This window comes from Tachypleus tridentatus, chromosome 13 (assembly GCF_004210375.1).
Source record: "Tachypleus tridentatus isolate NWPU-2018 chromosome 13, ASM421037v1, whole genome shotgun sequence".
Classification (NCBI taxonomy): Eukaryota; Metazoa; Arthropoda; class Merostomata; order Xiphosura; family Limulidae; genus Tachypleus; species Tachypleus tridentatus.
In genome coordinates this window covers 62,218,016-62,238,652 of record NC_134837.1, presented here as the reverse complement: position 1 = coordinate 62,238,652, position 20,637 = coordinate 62,218,016, and the positions used below count along the sequence as shown (strand labels likewise).

Sequence of the window (20,637 nt, the reverse complement as noted above, 5' to 3'; positions counted from 1 at the left end):
GAGTAAAAACATATCAGCATGGAACAGTGATGGCCAGAAACATAGGTTTTATCAAATCCAGACAAAACCGAAAACTGATCTCAAAAGTCCTGACTGGGAATTTGAAAAGTGGATTATAGTTGATGGCACTGTTAAAATTCTGTCTCAAGAATAAAATACTTCCTTACTTAGCAACTCCAATAATGCTGCTTAATATGAAAGTACATCACTTGACTGTTGGAGGGTGAAAGCCCAACTACAAAAGTACTGAAAAAAAAAAAAAAGAATACAGTAGATGGTAATTGACATTTTTAACAGGAAATGGTACTCTAAAATTTGCTCGCCAAGCAATACAGGAAGTAGAATATGCTAAACATGAAAGGCTGGTGGGATGGTCAGAACAAATAAAGCCAATCTCACATGCTGTATCCATTCCAAATAATGAAGGTAAAAGTTTTGAACATGGTCCAGACTAAAACGTGCACACAAAACAAGCAATACAGGAAGTAGAATATGCTAAAAGTGAAAGGCTGGTGGGATGGTCAGAACAAATCAAGCCAATCTTGCATGCTGTATCCATTCCAAGTAATGAAGGTAAAAGGTTTGAACATGGTCCAGACTAAAACATGCACACAAAACAAGCAATACAGGAAGTAGAATATGCTAAAAGTGAAAGGCTGGTGGGATGGTCAGAACAAATCAAACCAATCTCTCATGCTGTATCCATTCCAAGTAATGAAGGTAAAAGGTTTGAACATGGTCCAGACTAAAACGTGCACACAAAACAAGCAATACAGGAAGTAGAATATGCTAAAAGTGAAAGGCTGGTGGGATGGTCAGAACAAATCAAGCCAATCTCGCATGCTGTATCAATTCCAAGTAATGAAGGTAAAAGTTTTAAACATAGTCCAGACTAAAACGTGCACACAAAACAAGCAATACAGGAAGTAGAATATGCTAAAAGTGGAAGGCTGGTGGGATGGTCAGAACAAATCAAGCCAATCTTGCATGCTGTATCCATTCCAAGTAATGAAGGTAAAAGGTTTGAACATGGTCCAGACTAAAACATGCACACAAAACAAGCAATACAGGAAGTAGAATATGCTAAAAGTGAAAGGCTGGTGGGATGGTCAGAACAAATCAAACCAATCTCTCATGCTGTATCCATTCCAAGTAATGAAGGTAAAAGGTTTGAACATGGTCCAGACTAAAACGTGCACACAAAACAAGCAATACAAGAAGTAGAATATGCTAAAAGTGAAAGGCTGGTGGGATGGTCAGAACAAATCAAGCCAATCTCGCATGCTTTATCAATTCCAAGAAATGAAGGTAAAAGTTTTAAACATAGTCCAGACTAAAACGTGCACACAAAACAAGCAATACAGGAAGTAGAATATGCTAAAAGTGGAAGGCTGGTGGGATGGTCAGAACAAATCAAGCCAATCTTGCATGCTGTATCCATTCCAAGTAATGAAGGTAAAAGGTTTGAACATGGTCCAGACTAAAACATGCACACAAAACAAGCAATACAGGAAGTAGAATATGCTAAAAGTGAAAGGCTGGTGGGATGGTCAGAACAAATCAAACCAATCTCTCATGCTGTATCCATTCCAAGTAATGAAGGTAAAAGGTTTGAACATGGTCCAGACTAAAATACAGGAAGTAGAATATGCTAAAAGTGGAAGGCTGGTGAGATGGTCAGAACAAATCAAGCCAATCTGGCATGCTGTATCCATTCCAAGTAATGAAAGTAAAAGTTTTGAACATGGTCCAGACTAAAATGTGCACACAAAACAACTAAAACACACTGAATTGCTGCTTTATGATATTGACAAAAGAGATGATGATGAAAGAAATTAAACCTATAAATAGGAGAAATGCCTGGAAAACAAAAACCATAACAGCCAATGATATAGGTGAGACCACCATCTAAAACTAACCAGACATGCCAAACAAATATTATGCTTTTCAATAACATAAAAATGCTTTGAGAGGATATATTGCAAAATAAGACTTGGTATTCACTGCTATCTCAAAATATGGACAAAACAGTTATTCTTTGTCATAACAGGGCAAAATTAGGCAGTGCATAAAAAGGCTATAAAGACGTTTACATTGAAGTTTAAGATATCACTCATATGACACTATACCAATTTATAAGTGTTTCTATTATGAAAGGCTATTTGTTATTAAGTTTTTATTGTTGCTGTTCTGTTTTGCTATTTATTTATTTATAAATTTCAAACTTGTTATATTTAGAATGTTGACTGTAAAATAATGATTTGCCTGAATTAGCTGCAGTTCTTTTAATTGGTCCCATACGAGTGCTCTTCAAACATATTTACAATATGTATGAATGAAAGTAGCATCATATATATATATATATATATATATATATATAATGTAAAATCTAAATGTAATTAAGCATTAAACACATGACTACAGTTCAATATGATGCATTTTAAACCCAAATATATAAGAATTTTCTTTTTATTGATAACAAAACTGAATTTCAAACATAACCACACTGTTGTGGTGATGTCATCATTAACCTTTATACACAGCAAGAATGTTGTAGGTAGCAACATTAATTGATGATGGTTACCATTTAAGGGTTTATTATACAAATTAAAAATGAAAAAAAATATTTCAATCTTTTTCAGTATCCAAACCTTCAAAAGGCAACAATGTATCATTTATTATAGCCCTATTTTAAAAACACTTGTGTCATTAAATCACCAATGTTGAAACAGATTTATTTTCTTACCAACTCTTTTAAGGGTGTCATTAGATTGCTAGAATCAAAAGGACTAAAAGAGAGATGCAGCTTATAAACATTTATAAGTTAATGTTATACTGCTTATACATCATGTGGTAGTGAAAGTCCCATTGCTTTTTATTTTTAAAAAGAAAAAAATTGTTGATAAATATTTTCTACTTTATTTTTGTAAGCACATTCAACTACTATGTTAAGCACCTTGATGTACAATAACAAAAGATATAGTTAAGAACTATTTATGGATGTTTGTCATGACAAAAAGGCAAAGCCAAAATACAACTAAAACGTATATAGTTCGCTCACTACTGTATAGCATCAACAAAAAGGTTGCTAGCTTCACCAACGCTTCTATTACAGATAACACAATTTACTGCTGCAATTCTAAAATTCTAAACCTAAAATACTCTAAAACATTTGGTAAGATACAAGTTTTAATCTAGTAAAAAATACATAGTTTGGAAGAAAGTTCAATCATAATATAAAAATACTAGAAATTCTAGTTAAAAAGTTTTATGAAAATATAAAAAAATGTTTGTAAATTTATCAAGCATTTATTTCATCATTACTTACATGCAACCTCATATACTCTACATGAGAATAGCTTCAACCACTACTGTGCTATAATACTGAACACCAATTTTCTCTTTTCAAACTTGATGCAACCTATGACATTCACAGGACCTTTTCTTTAACATTATTTAATTTTTTATTGATACTCATATTTTTCTGGTCATGTCTAATTGCAGTAGGGCTAGTTTCTTTGTTATCTAAGATGAAAACTACTCAACTCTAGCAGTTGTGCATAAACTTGTTTCAGTTTTCTTAGTTTTTAATAAAATCTAAGTTTTCTTTGCAATCAATTCAAGTTATTGATTTCACAATATTTCAAACATGTATTGTGCCTATACTTGTAGCTAAATAAGAATAATTTTCCAGAAAATGTTTACTATGACACTTACTTGAAAGTGTGAAATAAAATACTTCATTCACAGCCACTTCAATATTGAAGTGGAAACATTAAGCAATGTAATAGTTTTGGTCTTTTAAAATGCAAAATAATACATGCATAAAAATACTAATAAACCAATTATTTTTAGACTAGAGAAAGTAATATTTCACATTCTTATATTACACACAAATGATGACAAAGTGAAAGCCGTTTTAGGCTTCATAACTCCAAGAAACAGCAGAAAAGTCAAGTACACACCTAGGTATATGTGTAATACAAGAACAGGACACTTAAAAAACAGATAACTTTGAAGCACAGTTTGGTCTCAGCTGTTAGTGATGGTAGTTACCTTAAAGTGGGGATAGGCTTCAAAAAGGGTCCTTGTGTCAGGTGGCACTTCTTCAAGCATCACTCCATTTATAAGCAGTGGCATGCTAAAACAACATCAAAGTATTTATGAGAAACAGCTAGCTGATGGTGTTAAAACTAACAGCGAGGATTTGTTTAAGTGTGTTAAAATGACAACTGGACCTTCAACTCTGTGAGACACAGATAAGTAGTTTGAACATACTTATTCAATGTTCACATTATTGCATTGCAGGAAACATATATTTTTAAGAAACAAAAATGCTCACTTTCATTGCAGATTTTAAATACCATAACCTTCCACATCTAACTAACTCCCAAATATAATAAATTCTCTAATACTCATGAACAAAGAATGAAATCTGCCTTATCACCACAAGTATTATGATTCTAGACTCTTGCAATACTGCAGTAAGAGTAACCCTTTGATGACAAAAACATTGGAGTGCTGTATAATATTTAATTACACACTTGCCATAATGCACGCTATCTTTAAAATGTTGGGCAATAAGTAGACATTGTCAAAATCTTAGTGTATCCATAAAATCACTAAAAGGTAATTTGTCTCATCAACTGCTGTGCCAACTATTTGAGGGCAGTGGTTTGCACAGAGAATTGGAATGTGTTATTAAAATCAACTCGTAGTTCTGAATATCAATGTCACAACAATTAGTTTTGTATTTCCAGACATTACTAAGTGAACTTGTAAATAAATTTTAAAAATTAAAATTATCAAAAAGTCTTATAATTTTTAAAATTCATGTTTAAAGATGTTGTGAGTGAATGAAAACAAGACAATTCTCATTGTTTGGTCTCAGCTGTTAGTGGTGGTAGTTACCTTAAAGTGGGGATAGGCTTCAAACCACAGCCAAGCATTTCTAGTATATGTGCATCATTGTTCAAGGTTAGAAAAGACAGTCTGAACTGGGTGTAAAAATAACACTTAAACTTGTTACCATACATTATATGCAATCCAGCATGGCTAGGAGGTTAGGGCACTTGATTTGAAATCTGAGGGTTGTGTGTTCAAATCCCTGACCCATTAAACATTTTTGCCCTTTCAGCTCTAGGGGCATTACAATATTACAACCAATCCCATTATTCATTGGTAAAAGTGTCCCAAGAATTGGTGATGGGTGATGATAACTGGACACCTTTCTTTTGGTTTTTCAGTAATAAATTATAGACAACTACCACAGATAGCTCTCATGGATATTTACACAAAATTCAAAACAAACCATACACCATATATTTTATGCACCCTACCTTCTAGATAAGTATTTAGTGAGAAAATGTGTATTATACTTGGAACATTCAGTCATTAATTTTTGTCTTCCCACACTCTTTTATAACTTTCCAGTAGAGTTTATGTTGCATAAAACTGAATAATTGTATTCAGTATTCAGTAAAATAAAAAGCATAACACAAGCAGTTCAAAATCACTGTCACTGAATAAAAACTGACTTCTTTAAATTGTTAATTAGAAAATTTGTGTATATGTGTATACAAGTCTTAAACCCATTTTTTTAACCTCTTTAATAGTTTTCTAGACCAAAAGATTAAAGTATTCATTTTAATCAAGAAAAATAAACAAATATTATTGCTTACCTTTAGTGTACAGAAATTAATAGCTTTCTAAAAGCCTCTATACATATTTATAAGGGTTGAAATATATTTTCAGGCATTTGTTTCGTGTTTGTATTGATATATATATATATATCAATATATGTGAAAGGCTATATATATATACACATATACGATCATACATAACATATTTTATTCTGAATATAATTACTAAATCATTGCATGTAGTAGAATTAGTATAAGTAGTAATACTAATAGTATAATATTAATAAAGTTAATGCATTGCAGATTGCCGACCACATATAAATACTTTCTAACTAAAACTAAGAAATAAATTAGACTGTGTTATTTTCAATGTTATTAAAATAAGTGATGAATAAAGTTAGTTTTTAATTTTATTTCACACGATTACGAGTCATACCCATGGTCATACACTTGCTCAAGATAGTACTGTACTACTATTATGAGTATTAGGCCTAATGTTGAGTTATGAACATAACTACAGTATATAACGTCTACTCTGTTTTAAAATAATAATAAATGATACTGAATAATTCTAAGAATATTCTATGTACATACCTTGTTTGTGCATACCGCACACTAAAACTTAAATTCCAAAAAGGTTAGTTACACCGTTCACTGTATTACGTCTCTACGGTTTTGCTTTAACTTTTCCCTATTCTTCCATTCACAGAGAGATTTAGTGATTGACTGCTGACAACACAGATATCGCACATACACTTCCGTTCATGCGCAATTTTCTTGAGTAAAAATTTCATGAAAAAAAAAATTAAAGAAACAGTATCATACTATTTATTTATTTTTATGCATTAAAAATGAAACCTTTAATTGAAAACTTGTAGCAGCAATTCTGCCAAAATAATTACCCGTAACTTTTTTTTTAATTTTTAGTTTACTTCAATGTTCTCCACGAAGCGTTTTGAAAATAATATGAGGCGAGGATATTTCTAAAATATCTATGGTTTATATTACTATTTGTAAAGATAGATAATTTTAATGTTCTGAGATCAAATTACTCAAACCAATTACTTAGCTCCCAATATACATTATGTACAAGAAATGTAAAATTTGAAAATTTCATTTACACTCTGGGCCTACTTCAATCACACTGTCTCAAAGTAAGATACAAACATGGTTCATGCCTGAATTAACAGAGTAAGTAATTAACATTATGGAAGCTTCCCTTTAATTTCATTTATTTTAAGAGTAAAATTTAATTTTTGGACATCTAGACCAAGGAATTTACTGTTAGGTAAATTTTGAAGTATTTATAGTTTATATTATAATTTATATGAATATTAATAATGACAAAAATATAAAGATTTAAACCTTTCAAAAGCTGTAAATCAATGAGGATGTGTTAAAAAATTCAGTTTAAAATTGTTTCCACTGTTGCATTTGTTATTTTGCTAATATTAGCTTAGTAGTATAAAAGTACAATAGTTTTGTAATAACGTTAGTAGACCTACTGTAATTTGTGATGAAAACTGCATCCAGTGTCTCTTACTGAGTCTCGCATTTACATTGGTCTTCTACAAATTACAATAACATTTTGCATTAGATCAGTGTTTCTTAACCTGATAGTAAACGTTATATACTTTTCAACCTTAACTATGCAACAAAAGTTGTTATAAATTCTCCCAAGCTAGTCATTAAAGTTCCCACAGGAGTGAAGCTTCTGTTCTAACTAAAATTAGCATCTAATTGTTCAGAATACAATTTAATATAATGTATCATTTGATAATGAGAACATTGACTTTTTGTTGGTTACAGACAACGTGTAATTAAACATATGACAGAATTTTTAACAAATCTTGAAAAGCAAGGTGTGTGAGAACATATCCTGTAAGCCAAGTGGGTGCAGCTTTTCAAAAATGTGCAAAACCACTTCATCAGATGATAAGTCCAAAGTAAGAATGTTGTAAAATTTAAAATTTTTCAAATTAACATAACACAAAACTCACTTGTAAACATTTTAAACCGAATGCTTTATTGTATGAAATATGTTTTAACTGTTCTTCTTCTTTTCAAGATTTTTTTGTGAAAGAGAAATTTAAAGTCTTGCTTTTTCAACCGGATATTGTGAGTTTTATGGTAACTGTAAGGAACCAGTTTTCTACATTTTTGTTATCTGTATGATCAAAATTAAGTATCACCTGGTACCATGAGATACCACTCATAGATTAGTAGGTTGTCAGATTAATTATCACATCATTGTTTTCTACTAACAATAGTTATTTGCAGCATATGTTTTATGGATCTTTGCCACAAACTATATGAACTGTATATGGGAAATGTTTTTCTTGCTCCAGATGGTCAACTCGTGAACTAATTAGAATGACACTTTTTTGTAAGTTTCATGGTATCTTTTACTTAATGTGTTGGTTATGCTGTTTTTCACCTTTAATGATATTCATGAGTACTTTTAAACTAATCCATGGGTGCTTATTGATAGCATTCCATTTTTACATTTGTTGGAAATGCAGGTCTCCTATGATAAGCATGTTTATAATACATCATTAAATTTTTATTTACTTACTAAATATAATAATAACTTCTGATGAGAGTAAGATATTCACATAGAGCGTAACTAAAAATCAACTTGGTTTTCAGCACATCTATTTAAATATACTTTCCTTAATTTTCTCCTTGCAAGAATTATAATGTATTGTTTTATCAGTTGATGTCTTCACTGTTAAAAGTTTTGGGGATGTAATTCCAATAATATTTCACAATTTTTGGCTGGATTAGGGACATTTTAATTTGCCCTTAAGTTCATATATTAATGTAATAATGCAAAATAATCTTTGTAATAAAAAAATTATTATATTGAGTATATTAAGTAACATAGTTAATAAAAGTAACCATACATATATGATACAGTATACCTTATTTTGGGAATACAGAAACACTTTTCTGAAATCTTAATAGATTAGAATATAACAAAAATTAAAAATATCATCCAATTTTATTTTAGACTAACATGAATTGGGACAAGAAATTCATTTTTCTTTTGGTTTGACTTTAACTAAAATATAGTAAGGAACTTGCACAGCAAGTTTTATTATGTCTACTCATATATTTATTCATGATCTTCTTACGTACTGTTATACTAGTCTGTTTACTTGTATTAATTATGAATTAATTCAGTCACAAAAATTTGCTGTATCAAACGTGAAGCCATTAGCACATGAACTGGGCACTCTCGCTGCCACATCACAATCTGACAAAAGGTGGTTATGTTATGCATTAACACTCCTATGAAAAGACGTTTCTAGTCCTGATAGTCCTGATTTCTCCAAGCCCGTTCCCCTGGCTGTGGTTTCGCTAGATAGTAGATAGGGACAGTGGGAATCTCGTTAATCCATTCATTAATGGATTTAAATGGCAATTTCATTTAAATACAAAATTATTAGCCTAATATTATTAACCTTTCAAGTTGCTCTGGGGCCTATTAGGCCCCACTTTTCGTAGGAGTGTTAAAAGAAGACAAGGTGCACCTTATATTATTATGTAGAATTGTATTCAGAACTATTTACAAAGTAAGATAATGTTATTTAACATACATTTCCACCAGTAGAGAACCGTTCAGTCCTTCAAGACTGTCATTGCATAGCTAACCTCAATTAAAGCAAACATTTAAACTCACCATTACTTTTATTGATTATGTTCTTGAACTCCTGTAAGGTGCATTTAGTACTGCTTGTGATAACTCATTCTGTAAGTTAAATACCTTGTGAGAGGTATAAAGTTGTTTTAAGTGGAGATTAGTCTGTCTTTTTCCTAATCTTAAATTTGTCTCTCCTTCTTTTATCTTCAGAATATAATTTTGAGCTTGTCCTTCCAATGGTATCTTAAGCTATCTTCATAAGATATCCCTTAAATCATCCTAGTAAATTACCTGTACATACTCCAATGTGTCAGTATTCATTATTAAATAAGGATACCAAAACTACACACACTATACCAAGTGAGGAATAACTAGTACTTTTCATAAAGGGATAATTTCCTCTTGACTTGTAATCAGTATATATTTAGATAAATCCTAAAATTATATTAGTTTTATACTAGTACTAGTACAGTTCCTCAACTGAAAAATTATGAAAACCCAAATGTGATTGTTTTTTTATATTAGAAGAAGGAAAGAAATATTTGTGTGTGGAAAGACTATTTAAAATGGTTAGTCATAAGTAAATAAATGGAAGTATCATACTGTGAAGAGATAACTGATGCTTGGTGTAGTTGAACAATGTAGTACTTGCATGTTTTAGTTTCAATTGAGAGACCTGATTTTGACACATATATTTGGTATCATGAAGGAATGTGTTTCACTGGGAATAATGCCATGTGCAGATAATTGAAAAGCTTATGAATGTCTGTCAAAGAACAGATGCAAGCATCTGATGGCCAAATATTCATTGTAAACTGAAGTCAGTTCTACTAGCTGTCGTACAATAGCCTGTGAAGGGGTTTAGTGATACATGAAAACATGGTCCTGTGATAAATACACAGCCATCAAAACAAGGATCTGTGATAAATATGTTGCCATCAAAACTTGGACCTGTAATAAATACATAGCCATCAGAACATGGATTTGTGATAAATACATAGCCATCAAAACATGGACCTGTGATGAAGACATAGTCATTACTTTATTATAAAAATCTTCCCTCAAGTGCTACTATTGTATTTGCTCCAAGTAACACAAAGTTTTTGAGACCAAATTTCTTCATTAGGTCACTTTTTGAAGGCATGCAGATACTGCACAAAAAATTAGTTTGGTCTGTGATAAACTGGTAGAGTTTGAGAACATTGGCAAGATGACAACCAGAGTTAGCATGATCATATATCCTGGTTACGTTGGGACAGTCTTGGTTTTTGGGACATTGACCTGGAATCCAATAGAATGTTTTGGGTTGCCTGAGTATGTCCTGGTTTTTGTTTTGTTCAGTGTTCTATAATATTTTAATGCTTGCAGTAAGTACTTTGAACCTCTGACAACTGTTAATCAGCAAATCAGATGTATATTTTTTAATAGTATAAGATAATTATAATAACTCAGAATGACTAGATGTAGATTTTTTACACTTCCTCTGAAGTTGGCAATATGCAGGCTAAAGTAAATGATTTGATGCTACTGTTGCATACATCACTAACAAATGTCATTTAACACTTGTCATGATGAAGAAAGATGGTTGAATGCAGATAACAACTGTTGTTCACAGTCAGTATTTGATTTTTAAGTCATGAAGTATTTGTTGAAAGTAACTCAAAGATGAACATGAAAAACAGTTGCACTGTATTTGACCATAAATTTTTCACCAGTTAGTGTCACATCTCACAAAAATAGTCAACTGATTCAAAATAGTTTCCATTTATTATTTTAAATAAAGCTTGATAGGTATGTGAATAATAAGGAGTGGCTTTACGTTTTTGTAAGTTCTTAAAAAGTAGCCATGAACTTACAGATTGGTAATTAGATTATGTCACTCCTATCTTCAAGGGAGGTAACAGAAGTTGTCTCAGTAATTATGGACTTATTAGTCTTTCACCAGTTGTGGGAAAAGGTTTGGAAAGCCTGATGAAAGATTCTTTGCAAATTCATTTATCATAGTTTAATATTTGATTGGATAGTGATCATTGTTTCACTTAGGAAAAATCTTGCCTTGTAAATGTTTTGACATGCTTTGAAAATGTAAGAGCATATGTAGATTAGGGTAAAGGTGTAGATTTGGTGTATCTGGATTTTAAGAGAGCATTTGACAAAGTGCCACATAAAAGGCTTGTAAAGGAACCTATCTCCAAAGGTTTGGAGAATTAGTTAACTAATAGACAGAAGAGTGTCTTGATGGAAGAAAGCAGAGTTCTTATAAATGGAATTCATTCAAATGGATTGATATTGTAAGTTTTGTACCTCAGGTCTCAGTTTTAGGACATTTTTGTTGTTGTTTCCATCATTGATATAGATGAAGGAATAGTCAATAAATCACTTGAATTACAGATGATATTAAGGCCTTGGGTGTGAAAAAGATGCTGCTGCTTTGTGAGTTAAGCAAATCAATGGTAGATGGGTTTTAATTATGATGAATGCAAGTTATTGTATGTGGGTTACCATCAATTGAATTATAAATATAAGTTAGATGGGAATAACCTTAACAGTGTCATGAAAGAAAAGGATCTTGGTGTAATGATTGTTCAATCTCTTAAACCATCCAAATGGTGTGCTATTGCTAGTGGTAGGGTAAATAGGATTTCAAGTTGTGTCTACAAAAATATTGAATACAAGTTTAAAGAGTTTGAAATTTCATTGTATAAGTCACTGGTTAGGCTACATTTGGAGTATTGTGTTCAGTGTTGGGCTCCCTACTAATGAAAAAACATTGAATTGTTGGAAAAAATTCAGAGAAGGGTTACTGAAATGGTACCTGAGGTAGAAAGATTGTCATATGAAGAGAGGTGACACATTAATGGTATTAATGTTGTGCAAAATTGTTTTCTCTTTTAAAAAGAAGAGGTAGAGGGTATCTGATTGAAGTGTTTAAGATTATAAGAGTAATAGAACTAGGGGATACAGGTATAGATTTAGGCAAGGTAGAAACCATCTTCAGCTAAAATAATTATATTTTTTCAAATAGGGTGGTTGGCCTATAGAATGGGTTACCTTTGGATGTTGTTGAGGCAGTACATTTGAGTGAGTTTACAAGAAAGCTTGATAGATATATGAATGATAACAGTGGACTTTCGTTTCTTTCATTAACAGTTTTTAGTTTGGCTCAGAGGATGGAATAATCTTGTTGTCCCTAAATGTTATAGTTATTTTTGATTATCCAAGTACCCAAGTCTTTTGTGAAAATAATTGACAAGTTGAGTGTAATTAATTGATGAGCCTGATGATTAATCACTTAGAAAACTACTAATCACTCAGCTTTAGTCAAATGTTATATCATTGTTAAGTCTATCTTAATTTTTGTGAAGCTTCAATATTAAAAGATTTATATGGTTAGTCAAAAAATTATAAACAAATGATGCATGTTTATATATTTGGAAAATTTGTTTTAAAAAAGAAAAGTGAACTATTTGAATTGAGTAATATGGGCCATAGTGATTTTTATCCTTATACCAAAACGTAGATTAAGATTAGTAGGATTAGGTTAGCCCTAAATCAATACAAGCTAACAGTGCAAAATGATTTTTGTACTAAAAACAAACTATACTGGTAATGAAAGCAATATTAAAGAGCAGGAAACATTACTGCACAGCCTCCAAAATGGTCATATATGCATTTCCTTCAGTGGGCTTGTCATGACTAGTGGAACATTACTCAAATCTCTTGTCAGCTCCTTTTACCTTTCCTCCTGCCCTGATAAGATTGATCTCCATTGGTGGTTGGACCAGGCTCACATGTTGATGGGTGTCCCACCTCCTCCTCCTCATTAGGATTTATATCCTTTTGCAGATACATCTCTTCAGGGCTGGGGTGCATGGGTCAATCACCAGGAGGCTTTGAGTCATTGGTTTGGAAGCAGAAGGTCTTTGGATAATGTTCTTGAGGTACTTGCATTCTGTCAGGCTTTTAATCACTTCCTTTTTCTCCCAAGACATTATCTGGTGATGATGTCTTTCAATAATTCTGTGGTGGTAGCACATGCCAATTGAGGGGGCACCCAGTTGAGATCTTTTCGTTTTTGTATGTTGGATCTACTATACTGTGCACATATGCACCACATTCATCTTGTATGTCACACTTCTGGTGCTCTCAATATCTTAGTGGATTGTCTTTCCTTCCCTGGCCAAGTATATCTGACAGAGTGGTCTTTAGATCTCATTTTCCAGTGACTTTGCAATCATTAGGGTTTTCCTCATGTAGATGCATTTGCCACAGCTTCATTCACAAGTTACCCCTCTTTTGGTCCTTGGTACTTCATCTTTGGATTTTGCTCTTGATGCATTCAGCCAGCAATGGTCCCATAAATTCCTTTATGTCTTTCCTCCTATCCTATTACTTCATCTGGTGATCTTTCTCATTCATACAAATCCAGGTTAAGTCCTTCTGATTGCTTCTTATTGGCCAACTCAACTGTGGTTTCCATAGTTACAACAACTGCTACTTTTCCCAACAGTACCTTTTCTTTTGTGTCCCTCCCTTCTTCATCGACCTTGGTTACCAGTTTTACATCCAGCCACTCATATCTTTGGTCTTTGCACCTGGCTTTTATCCAATCCTTGGCAAAAAAATCAAGTTTATCCCATTCAGTAGCTTTCTTTTTAGTTTGTTCCACACATTCTTCTTTAATGAAGCTGTATCAGTGCAAATGGAAAGTGTCCTGCAGTTGGTCTGTGTGTCAGGGATTTTCCATTGACCAACTTACTGTGATTCAAGTGGCAAAGTTTCTTACATGGCTTTTTGGTCGAAGGTCTTCCATCTCCTTCCTCTTTTTGGTTATTGGGCTGCCTTATCCTATATCTTTCATTTTTCTCAATATCATCCAAGTTTTTGGTTCTTCTGTATCCCCCCCTCCCAATGGCCTATTCTACCAGACTTTTATATTAATGTGGTTTCCCATTTCTTTACCTCCATTTGAACCACATCCCTTGTGTTTCATTTTTCAATTTTCCTTTGAAACATATTTTCTTTTATTCTTAGTATGTGAAAGTTGACTGATTTGTTGGCCATTGATGTTTTACCACCCTTCCTATTTTTTCCTTTATTCAGATCATTCCTTCCTCCAAAAGACTGCAGTGACTAGGGAGGATAACTTTTCCTTTTTTTTTCTGTTTCCCTTCCTTCTACTTCTCATCTCTACTATCATTGATTGGAAGAAACTTTTATGTCCATTCCATGTTCTCTGTTCTTGTATTGCCAGCACAGCATCCTTCCATGGTACCCATTGCTGAATCTATCCCTTGGCAGTCTTTCTCTTAGATCTTTCCCCTTCTACCCTCATCAATTAGGCTCATGTTTTGATTTAATTAGCTTATTGCTCTTTCTATTCTTGGTCTAAAAATCTATTTTTAGGTTTCTTCTCATCTCTGTCAGTTATTGGAGGAAACTCTACAGTTGGGCATAGGGACCACAATTACTATATTTATCTCCTATTATTTAAACCACATTGAAGTTTCTTCATATGATTTTCATCTTCCATCTGTGGTTTATATCCAGGCTTCAATGCAACATTGATTGGGTAAGTTTATATTCATACTTTCCATTCAGGGGCTCTTGCTTCATTTACTATAATTATATGGATCCTGCTCTGTGGTGCCTGATCAGGTTTTCTTCAATTTGCAATATGTATTGTACAGCCATGTTGACTTGCACTTTTTTTTTTCATGGCTTTGTAATGCTCACTGTTGAGATGGGATGTTTCACAAGATTGTATAACTTCACAATGAAATTGCTTCATAAACTAGCCTGTTCCAGACCATAACACCAATGGACTGCATGCATAAGGCATAAAGAAATAGCAACCCATCCCTATCATGTCTTGCACTGAATAGCTTGATCAATACATTTGTTTTGCTGCATTCTGCCCTGATGAATTTATATTATCTGTGTCCTAAGACAAATAACTTAAAGCTACACGAATTATGTCTTGGGGCACCCACATTTTTGAGACAAAACTATTTCTGATAGAATGTTTTAATTTTTATTTGAGTGCAAATGATCCAAATTTGTGATGGAAGAAGAGATGTAGCAATTCCCTTTTAAACAATTTATGATATTTCAGCATTCTGTTTCAAAGGATGTTTCATGGTAGACGATTTCAGCTCAATTGTTCATATGTGGTGTTTTCTTAATATAATGTATTCTGAATTATCATTGACTATTTATATACGACTGAGCAAATGACTAAAATATTTCACTTAAAAAAAAAATCAGTGATCAGTACCAAATATGTGTTTTCATTTTAATCAGTGAAGATTACTGTTATGCATAAGGGCATAATATTTTCATAACAGTTAATTATTCATTATTATTCAATGAATGATAATTAGTGGCTTAAATCAATTTTTGCTTAATGCAGATTTCGCCTTTACTGCTATTTTTAAAAGATGTCAAGAAATATAATAATAAACAAATCAAAATTTCTATACTTTATTATAAATGTATTTGAAATAACAACTGCCAAAAGAGGTATTTTGATTCTAATCATTAGTGCTTATTGTTGTAGTACTTGAGGTAAAGGGCGTAAGGTTAATCATAATTATAGAAATCCAGCTCTCCACCATAGATGTTTAAATCATCAATGATGTCTCATCTTGAAGGTTCATATTTATATATATTAGTGTAATGTATGTATTAGCTGTTGGTTTCTGCACAAGTGCAGTGGCATTTGTACTTGGGCTCTTTACCTTATGAATGTGTGGCAACTAATGTTAACCATTTCCATTGCGGAGTCCTGTTTATTCTGCAGAAGGACAGAACAGGTAATTTATGACCTTACCTCTTTCTAGGATGTCACGTCATTTTATTTTATTTTTTTTAGTCATTGAACAGTATTAGTTCATAGATCCAAATCAGTGAGTTGTTAGGGTTAAGGACATTCCAAAGTGTAATGATATTTTTCAAACAATAAAAAGTTCTGTGTGCAACAGTGAATGTAAAAAAGATGCTTTATACACTTTGGTGTCATGTAACACCCTTTTGCACCAGAAAAGTTAGCAAATGAGATGATGAATGTAATTACACAATATTCAACACCTCACTGTTATCATTTCCAAAATGTTATTCAAAAATGATCACACTCACATAACCCACATAACTGAAATCCTTGATAGCATGAGTGTAGGTTTGAACTTTCCAATCTAAAGGTATTGGGTGTAGATAGTTTTTTACAAGAAAGCATAGCATTTGTTTTATCTAGAAAATATGAAAAGCCATCTTTGAGATTTTGTGGTTACTTTTGCATAACAATTTTTTATTGTACCCAACCTTTATAATAAACTGAAGTAAACTTTTTTTTTCATTATGATTGAATATGAATTGTTTTTGTTTAATAATAAAATTTTGTTTCACAAAAGGAAATGATGAACAAACTATTGTGATGGGGAGCTGCCACGGCATCTACTGAAGATTGGTCTGCTATGGCAAACGATTGGTTGCCAGTTCCAGCAAAAAATATAACACAAAACAAAAGTGGAGCTGACATCTGTGTTTTTCATGAATGAGCATAACTGCTGATTACCTGTTCATATTGTAAGAAGTTTGATACAATAAAAACAATAGAATTTCATTATTTGAACATTTCATTCATTTTTTTGTTTCTTATAACACATACTGCTTAAATTAGTTTTGTTTTTTTTCATACAGATTTTCAAAACAAGGCTATCCCTAAAACTGTGTGTTAGTTTAAATTAGCAATACCATATACTACTACATATGTAGATAATTCAATTTCAGCATTCACTTTGCAAACATTGAGACTGTTCTAAGTGTGTAATGTAATTTTTGAAATCTTAAAAGGAAATAAAGTGAACTTAACTAAATGAGGATTTGTTAAGGAAATTTATAATATCTTCTCATTCATAATTTTTGAACGTTTTTTTTTGTCATTAGTTAATAAATGATTTTTAATTAATACCTAAAATAAAACATTTTTTTTATTGTTTCCCCAAAACACTACATCAGAAATCTATCAAACAGAATATTCAACAAAATTAGAACTAGAAAAAACTGTGAACTTGTACTGAGATTATTCTTCCTCTGCTAAATCTGTAGTAAGTGTTCTTAGCCTGTAAAGTAAATCAGGTCGAACATATTTACTGTATATTCCTCCATGGATCTGTGAAGAAAGTAACAAAACTATATACTTATAAAATATTAGAAAAATCTAGCTATTCAAACTACAGTAGTTCTTTAATTAGTGACATCAAAATAATATTTTAATACCAGTTATAAAAATTATCTTTAGAAGAAAACAGTAGTGTTCCTCTAAACATTAGCCCTAACATAAAAGCTTTTATCATCATCTGAAGAGTAAATGTTGTGTTTATTCTAACTTTATTGTGAGATTTTATCTAATCCTGATTGACATACTGAATCTGTGTTTGCAGTATTACTTTTATTTTTTTATTTTTTACTGCTTAAATGTATAAATCTCATAGCTCCCAGAAGTTATTTCTTAATTCTAATTAAAGCAGGTTTTTATATATATATATACATGTATGAAATCCTCAAAGCCTCAGCAAAAGCATAACTGACAAGAACAGCCCTACTGATTAACCTAATGTGAACAAGCTTTAAATATTAAAACATTTATGTAGAAGGGAAATCATTAAATTGATAAATTAAATGTAGATAAAACTATTGCATTTTTTTTAACATGAAGAAAATAGTGTAAACTGATAAAAGGCAATTAAGATTACTGTGTGGTGAGTTAAAAGGACTTAAAACCTCCATAGATACTGGTGTAAACATATCACTGTAATTGGAGGCATAACTGTATTTTTTTCATTTGCTGACCCAAGTTGTGCTGTTGAGCTTTGAATAGGCAAAACTACAGTACCAGCTGAGGGTACAGCCAATCAAAGAATGTATTTGGCCTCTCTGTCATAGATTCTCTTTTCAGTTTCACTTCTGATGAAAAAGAAAAGGAATCTTTAACATGTATATACTACAAACTGAAACACCACTCAATTGAAGGAAAATATTTAAAACAGTGAAATTAATTAAAACAATGTAAGTTTAATATCAATCATATATTCTAAAGTAATAACTTGAACATAAACTCTATCTCAAAACTTTAAAAATTATAATAAATCTTCTTCTTAAACAACATTTACAGTTTGTTTTCCATATACCAAAGATTTTGTGGTGGTCTCACTCTTGAATATCCTACATCTCATTGACCATAGGAACAGTATGGTTGTTTGAGAAACAATCCAGCAACTTTCATACTTTAACACTGAATCCCTTCAAGGTATCCAACAGTGTCTAAAGTGTCAACCTGACAAGATTGTTTGAGATTAACTCAACAGGCCAGGAGTAATTAATCTACAGGCTTTACAAAATAGAAATAGGGTTAAGTTCAATTATTATCCCCTTAAGTAAGGATATTCCCTATGGTTCATAGTGTTTACATACAAAGTTTGTTTTAGATTAGTTCAGTAGGCTTGGAGAAGTTAGGGTGCAAACAAACATACAAGACCAGTTTTTACAGTGGGACATACTCATTAAAACAAGAAAATTTCAAAAACTAGAAATGTATCATCAAGGTTCTGGAGTAATTTTTAGAAAATGTTGTATGTTAATGTTATTTTTTAACTACTATTACTTACTGTGGATGCTAAATCTTGAAGTAAGTGTGAATTTCTTACAGTCTCTTCATTTTCAGCTAGGAGGTTTGCATACTCACAGACCATATCTACTAACAAAGGATTGTACTTGGGACACCTGGTGAACTAAATGTGGAAATATTTTTTGATCCATTTGTAAGTTTTTAAGTTTCATTTATATTCAGTTTGCTTATCAGATGATACATTAAGTTTAGAAAAATAATTTAAAAACAGCAGTGGCTGTTACTGTAGTTTTCAGTGTTAACAGTGAATTGTACTATTTGGTAGAATTAATGTGTGTGCTAACTAACTTGTTTAAGAGAAGTGTTGACAAAATGATTCAGAATTTAATAAATCATTTCAAAACTTGAATATGTAAGTTAATTTAATAAGATTAGTTGAATAAAGTTTTCAACTGGATATCTGAAAATTATACTTTATAGTTAAAACTTGTGATACTTAACCAATTACAAAATTTATATTTTTGATTATATGAATATAGTAGAGGGTGTCAGTATCAAGAAAATTCTGTCATAAAAACTTAATGTTCTGTATACAGCAGGATAGAAGTACAAGCAATACAAGTTTTTTTTCTTATCCCCAATATTATAAAAAGTATTTGTGTTGCTACTACTTCTATACATTTGGCATGTTTTATATTGGTACATTTCAAAAGTTTTAAATAGTTCAGGTGTATCTAGGTTATTTCAAGACTTCTTTTATGATTGTTCTGTTGTTCTTAACTTTAGTTTGTCAGTTAACTCTATATTTTATTATTAATTTCCATATTTTCAACAACGTTTAGCTCTATACAATTGGAAATTTGTCATTTCCATTTCCAAACTTTCTGATGTTCATACTAGTATAAAGTAAAAAAGTAATCCAGAATTTTACTTTTTAATGTGGTTATCCAATTATGTGATGTTTTCTTGACTTTTATTAGAATCTCCACTATGCATTTTTATATATTTAAAAAGTAAAACACCTTTTACATTTTGTCTTCTAACAACTGTTACAGACAAACAAGAAAAATGGAGAAGTTATAAAGCAACTACATTATAAAAGTGAAATACCTGATATTATATTCCTGACAGTGTAATTCTACAAATTATTATATAGATACTGGAACCAAAGCAAAAACCGTCACTTGTAATATAGAAACAAGTGTTTTTTTTTTCTTTCTTTTCAGGAAGCCAGAATAATATTAAATATTGTAATGGTATGACACTGATTTAAAGTATGTATCACATAGTGTAGGAAAAATATTACAATCTACCTAAAACATTCAGAAATCTCTACTGAACATCACAAAGTGTAACAATTATTCATTTAATAAAAATGCATGCTTGTCATGGAAATTATAACTCAAATATTTTTTTGGTGATATTGTTTGGCTGTAGTTTGAACCCACAAACTTTTCTGGGATTTCAGTGTAGATAGTACACATTAAAATCTTTGTTTTTAATCTGTACACTAGTTACAGAACTCAGTAACCTATTGCAGAAAACATAATAAATTATAAATAAACATGTGTACAAAATATTGCATTTCTAAAACAAATATTTTTTATAAATATTCAACAGGCATGATTTGCTTGTTTTTCACAAAGTATGTTTGAATGTTTATAATTTATTTCACTTCTGAAAACATTTAATTAGTATAATATATTTAAATTTAATATTATATT

General features: G+C 31.4%; 1 protein-coding gene and 1 long non-coding RNA gene across 4 annotated transcripts in view; one reads left to right on the top strand and one right to left on the bottom strand.

The window, feature by feature from the left end:
• Ntan1 (N-terminal amidohydrolase 1) overlaps positions 1 to 6,388 on the bottom strand; it is a 45,090-nt gene extending 38,702 nt beyond the window's left edge. Inside the window, exons 1-2 of the mRNA XM_076479521.1 lie at positions 6,237 to 6,388; positions 4,057 to 4,141 (exon numbers count right to left, since the gene is read on the bottom strand). Coding sequence (XP_076335636.1) covers positions 4,057 to 4,140 — 84 coding nt within the window. The 5' untranslated portion in view covers position 4,141; positions 6,237 to 6,388. The remainder of the gene's footprint in view (positions 1 to 4,056; positions 4,142 to 6,236) is intronic.
• A 132-nt stretch (positions 6,389 to 6,520) lies between these two features.
• LOC143238893 (uncharacterized) overlaps positions 6,521 to 20,637 on the top strand; it is a 37,534-nt gene continuing 23,417 nt past the window's right edge. For all 3 annotated transcript variants that reach the window (XR_013020819.1, XR_013020818.1, XR_013020820.1), the window contains exons 1-3: positions 6,521 to 6,833; positions 16,698 to 16,872; positions 19,010 to 19,106. This is a non-coding gene — a long non-coding RNA (uncharacterized LOC143238893). The remainder of the gene's footprint in view (positions 6,834 to 16,697; positions 16,873 to 19,009; positions 19,107 to 20,637) is intronic.